The following is a 6,000-nucleotide window of genomic DNA, read 5'->3' as shown; positions in this document are numbered from 1 at the left end:
TCATTTTGAGGGTCCAAATACAAGTGAAAAAATCAGTCAGTGATGACACTGGGTGAGAAGGCAGCATGGTACTGGCCAAAACAGGGACACAGTTCCTGGAGAGCTTTTGGGGGACAGGTGAGCGTCTCTGCAAAACTCTTCTTCACCCAAAGGCTAATTTTTGACCAGCACCCATGCAGTGCAGCATCACCAGGACAGCAAAACCTGTGGGGTGCTGTGGGTGCCTTCGAAGGGAAGGGAAGGGAAGGGAAGGGAAGGGAAGGGAAGGGGGAAGGGAAGGCAGAGATACCACTGGCCCCACACCACACATGGCCCTCAGACTATGTCCCCATACCATGGGAGGCCCCAGGGACAAAGCAGCTCCTTTGATCCCCTTGGCTTTTCCCTCCTCTTGTTAGATGTGTTTTTTACTCTCAACCACAGCAGTGATGCAGGGGAGGAGGCAGAAAGGGAAGATGTGCAGCCCAAAGCACAAGGGCTGCTGGGGGGGGGGGGGCAGCAGCTGTTATTGCAGGCTGCCATGGGAAGCTGATGGGAGAAACAAAGGGGAAAGATCAGCAGCAACAAAAACAGCAGCAAAACCTCCTCTCTGCCAGCTAGACAGGGGCAAGGGCTGCAGGGTCCTCCCAGCAGTACCAAACCAGAGGGCTGGGGTGGGGGAGCAAACCAGCCAGAGCCATTGCAACCAAGTGCAGGCAGCTGCCCCAAGGAAAACAGAAGCAAGCAGATAGCTAGAGCTGAAATAAAACAACAGCTTAAAAAAAAATCCCAAAGGCACCAAACCTGTTGTGGTTTTTTTAGCTTGCATTTTTTTTAATGGAGTAAAAAAAAAAAATTAAAAGGAACATGCCACAGATGTCAGCCTGGCGCAGATCGCCCTTCTGCATGGAGGGCACCAGGGGCCCCACACAGTTCCCTCATGGCAGCCAGTCCTACCCCCACACCCCTTCCCTGCTGTCAGCTGGAGAAGGAAGTGGATGAAAAGCACACGGTGGATACAGCACAAGCACAAAAGAAGAGCACAGCAACGCCCCAGGCTGGGCTTTAGCCAGGGATGGCTACGCTGGCACAGGTAAAATAAACGCTCAACAGACTTTGTATGTCCCAATTAAAACCAGCAACAGTAACAATCTCCCCTTGAGAGCTGCACTTTAAACCCCCACAAAGAACATTTGGGAACTCCTGTAATTTTTCTTTTTGTGTCACACATATGAGCTCTTGGGCTGATGGGTCGTGTGGCAGTGGCAGCAGCTGCTCTTGGTGGCTGCTGACACTACTGGAGACAGAAGGAGCTCAGTGGGAGCCTGGCATCGGGGTCTCCTGCCCATCTTTTGGAGGCAGGGTGGTGGATGCTTGTTAGCTTCAAACCCAGTGGCTTTCACTTATTGTGGGCTCCCAGCAACAAAGCTCTGGCTGCTCATCTGAGAAGGATCCTTCTTCTCTGCCTCATGTATACACTTTAATATATAGATATCTGATAAACATTTTGTATGAAAATATATACTTCATCTGTGTTTTAAGAACCATCCTTGCCTCCATCTAGTCACCTGCTATGTTACATCTTTTTTGTCCATGACAATCTTGCTCCTATTGCTTTTCCCCTAACCCAGGGGTACCTCCTCCATGCCTCCTGAGGCAGCCAAAAGCACTACAGCAAGCAGAACCGTACCTTTTGGCAGCCTCTCTCTTACTTGCTGCCTCCCAAAGTTTAGCTTATTTTAGGGAGCTTGATTAAAATGGTTCCCTTTTACAGCACCTGTTTCATGATAGAAGAAATTATCTTTATCTCAAAAACACTTTACAAAGAGTAGGATTTTAACATTGTCTTTCAGGGCTCTCATTAAGAAATATGTTTCTAGATAGCACTGTTTATATAGATATAGGTATAGTTTTTATTGATTTTATTACCAACCCAACATTTCAATTTGCAGCTGTTGATGTAACTCATGACATACTCTCATGGTGGTGGGTTTTCTTCTTCTTTATCCTTATAAAGAAATGCATTTCAAATTAAAATGATGCTTTTTTTGTCTGTCTGGTGTTCCTAAAAGGTACTTGAGATGATGTAGGAGTCCTGACGTGGGTGGCAGTTTTTAAGCCCGTACCTGTCAATGGCCTGGAGACCACCAGCGAGGTGTGGGTGCTGTGAAAAATGGGGCAGCGACGGAATGGAAGGGCAGCCACACCACAGCTCTGGGTGGGATGGTGCTGGGAACATATGGGCACACTATCCAGGTTTTCCTGAATTCATTTCCACCTCTGAGCAGGAGGACCACGCAGCAAACTTGCCACCACCACCATCCCAAAGGAGCCTGTGCTGCTTTCCCTGTCCCCCTTGCTCCCTGCAGGGCAGGATGTTTTATTTTTTTAACAGATGTAAATTAATATAATTTTCTCTCCCTGCAGTACCACGAGCTCAAAGTTAATTATACAAAGAGAAATGCCATAGTCAAAATATACATGACACGTATTGTATTAGAGGGATGGGGGTTTTTTTCCTTCTTTTTTCTTAGCCCAGGCAGGTGATTGAGATGCTACATGCTCCAGCTTTTGTCACTAGATGTGTGTGACTGTGTGTCTGTGTTTGTATTAAAAATATATCAGTCTTGTGATGTTCTTAAAAAAGAAAGAAATGGAAGGCGGCAGGGGAGGAACCGGGTAACAGTGAAAAAGTTTTCTGACTGTGTCACAGTCTTTTGTGGCTTCAGAAATACACATGTTCAATTCCAGCACTGATGGCAGCTTGAAGCTTTAACTTTTTAACATTGTTCAGATAAAGTAGTAAAAAAAAAAAAAAAAAAAAAAAAAAAAAAAAAAAAAAAAAAAAAAAAAAAAGAATCAGCGTGCTCCCCCAGAACTAAAAAACCCCCGAGCAAACAGAAAAAAAAAAGAAAAAAACCCCCCCAAATCCTGAACCAGACTTCTGCAATTCTCAACTAGTAAAAATAAGGAAACATCTCCTTACAGTGGAGGGGTGCTCGGCAGGAAAGGAGATGACCCCCTGTGGGAGAGGTGGCCTTTGGAGATGGTTGAAACTTCATAATTTCACTGAATAGGGTCAGTGCCCGGGTTTATTGTGTTTTATTTCAACACTTGTCATTGTTGCTTTCTTTTGTACCATTTTTGTATGGGTTTTGTCTCTTTGTTTTTTCACTCTGTGATGGTTTTGCCCTTCTTGGCACGCAGCTGTCCGGCCGTGTGGGCAGTGGCAGCCCGGACAGACAGCCGTACCCTCGGGTGAAGCCGCAATCCCAGGACTGGTGTCCGGTGAGGTAACGGAGGAGGCGGCCCCTCCCCCGGCAGCACCGTCCTCCACCGCCTAAAACCCCTTGATGTAGCAGTAGGCCTCCAGGGTGGCAAAGAGGATGTAGAGCAGCCAGAGGCTGACGAAGAGCAATGTCGTGGCCACCTTGCAGCCCCGGGGGCCGCCCAGCTCCCCGCCGAGGTGGGGTCGCCGGCGGTAGAGGAGGACGCTGATGCAGATGAAGGCGAAGATGGTGAAGAGGGTGACGGAGAACGCCAGGGTGCCCGCTGACACCTGGAACTCCTGCCCCTGCGACGCCCAGTAGATCGCTGCCACTGACCATGCCAGCCCGATGCCCAGGAAGACGTTGACAGCGTTGCTGCCAGTGACATTGGTGATGGAGGCGTCAGCGTACATGTCCTGGATGGCTGCGGCTTTGCTGGCGAAGGTGTCTGGGGTTGAAGGAGGAGGGAAGGAGAAATCACTGGGGGGTCCAACTGGGGAAACAGACAGCCCTTCATGTCAGGGGAACAAGGGAGGCTCAGGTGTGGCGCCAACTAGGTCAGGACACGGACCAAGAGGTGTACAATCCCCTCCTACGTTCAGAGATCCCATGTTGCCACAAAGCAGCGTGCAGACCTTGCCTGGGGACAGGGCTTTGAGGATACCCTTCCCAGCCTGAACCCCATGCCACAACAGAACTTCTCCCCTGAAATCAGGAGCATCTCCAGAGGACTTACCTCCCACCCTGTCCCCTCCCCATGGCCACCCCACCTGGTACAGAAGTGCCAAAGGCGACGAAGACAACGGCGGTCACCGAGTCCTTGAGGCCGATGGTGCAGCCGAAGTGGGAGGCGAGGTCACCGATGACGGCCGTGAGCATGCCGATGATGAGGATGGAGACAATGAAGCAGGCCCAGCCATTGCAGTACTCGGTGGGGGGCACACAGGCAAACAGCACCTTCCAGAACACTGTCAGGAAGTGCATCACGTAGTCAAAGCAGGACGGCAGGCGCTCTTCACCAGACTCGTCCTCGTCCTCATCACCTGCTGCAAACAACATGGAAGGAGAGGTCCAGCATTCATTCCATTGGGGCAGCTCGTGCTTGTTTCCTCCACCCCAAGGCTCCAGGGATTCTGCTCTGCTGGGACAAGGTAGTGTGATGCTGGCCATGACAGTGAATTCAAGGCACACCAAGTCCTTCAGCAATGGGTGAGGCTTGGCAAGAACAATATCTCCCAGCCACCCCAGAGCCCTCAGGGAGGGGGTCTGATGTAGTGGGGCGTTGTACCCATAGAGGGGCAGCCCTGTCCCCATCCATAGGCAGTCACACGGGAGGCAGTCAACCTGTGGAGATCACTGTTGAGTGGCATGAAGAAATTACACAGGCAAGTGACATTTTGGGCCAAAACTAGCAGAAAGTAATAGACTTGGGAAACTGGAAAGATCTTTTGATTCTCCTGCTGCAGGGCATGGACTGGGCCATCCACTGCCTTCTCTACAGCTGGGTGGAAAACACCCCTATGGGACAGAAGCCAAACAACCATCAAGGAAAGGTTCATAAAGATGCCCAACTGCCATTAATGGCATAGATGTGCCTAAAATACCTTCCCCACAGCTGCCTGGCTCTGAAAGCAGTGAGCTCTCTCATCAGGCAACAGTTGGCAGGTCTCTGGGCCTTTTCCTCCACCAGCTGCTGCCTCATGAGACAACAACTGCAGTCCTTATGTGGCAACCCTCCCTACTCCCAGGAACTCTACTGGCTATGACAAGACATCTCCCAGTAGGAGCTACCTGCACTGGCCAGGATCCCAGCCAGGATGGGATTTTGCTGCCTGTACACTGCTCATCAGATCACTGAAGCAGCAGGAGCACTGCCAGCTGATGCAGCCTTTGAAAACTGGCCTTCTGGAGGGCTCTGCACCAGAAGATGGATCTCCTGGGCTCTTCACTAATGTACTTACAAAAGCAGTAAGTATATTTGGATATATATTATAATATAATTTAATATAATATAATAATATTATAATATATTTTATATTTGGAGCAGAGGAGCTTTTTGGACTGGCTTTGCTGATGGGTCACCACAGCTGAGCATCACTGACCAAGGAGATGCTGTCATTCCAGGCTGCATGAATCCTGTGGATGTTCATATGGATTTACTAATGTCCCCCTCACCTGCGCTCACAGTAATGGCCTCCATGAACTGGTCCCTCCAGGAATGTGTCCCTACAACCAAAGCCAGGTTTGTCTTCCTAATCAGCTTGTCCACGGTGCTCTGTTGTGGGAATAAAGATGCACAGCAATTAAACCAGCTGCTAGTGGGCAAAGATGATCTTGCAGTGCACTGTGGTCTCACAGACCCTTTCCAAACTTGTGGGATTGTCACAAGCACTCTCCTACCAGCTAGATTAGGCCATGACTAGGGTTTAGCCCACCTTCTCCCAGGACTGGCTGATCCAAACCTCACCAGAGCCAGCTTGTTTGCCACATCTCAATCCAGACAAAGTTCCTTCTTCCTTCAACCCTGCCTCACCAGAGACAGCTTTGCTCCTGCATCTTCCTGCCCACTGGCTTCTTCTGCTTCCAGCAGGGCCTTCTTACCTTTCTCCCCCCACCCCTATGAACCAGCAGCTGCTACTTTTAACACTTCTTGTAGACTTCACCCACCCTTTACTGCATTATGTACTTCTTTTCCTCTTTCAATAGCCCTTTTCTTGCACATGCTGTCCCCTCTGTCCTGCTCTCCAAGGCT

General features: G+C 49.8%; 1 protein-coding gene across 1 annotated transcript in view; it reads right to left on the bottom strand.

Annotated features, from left to right (window-relative positions):
* Nucleotides 1-2,818: 2,818 nt before the first annotated feature.
* The window catches only part of SLC8A3 (solute carrier family 8 member A3), a 111,414-nt gene continuing 108,232 nt past the window's right edge, over nucleotides 2,819-6,000 (bottom strand). Inside the window, exons 5-7 of the mRNA XM_066321332.1 lie at nucleotides 5,424-5,523; nucleotides 4,019-4,294; nucleotides 2,819-3,696 (exon numbers count right to left, since the gene is read on the bottom strand). Coding sequence (XP_066177429.1) covers nucleotides 3,320-3,696; nucleotides 4,019-4,294; nucleotides 5,424-5,523 — 753 coding nt within the window. The 3' untranslated portion in view covers nucleotides 2,819-3,319. The remainder of the gene's footprint in view (nucleotides 3,697-4,018; nucleotides 4,295-5,423; nucleotides 5,524-6,000) is intronic.

This window comes from Sylvia atricapilla, chromosome 6, assembly GCF_009819655.1.
Source record: "Sylvia atricapilla isolate bSylAtr1 chromosome 6, bSylAtr1.pri, whole genome shotgun sequence".
Classification (NCBI taxonomy): Eukaryota; Metazoa; Chordata; class Aves; order Passeriformes; family Sylviidae; genus Sylvia; species Sylvia atricapilla.
Note: the sequence above shows the minus strand (reverse complement) of the source record. Positions and strands in the feature narration are given on the sequence as shown.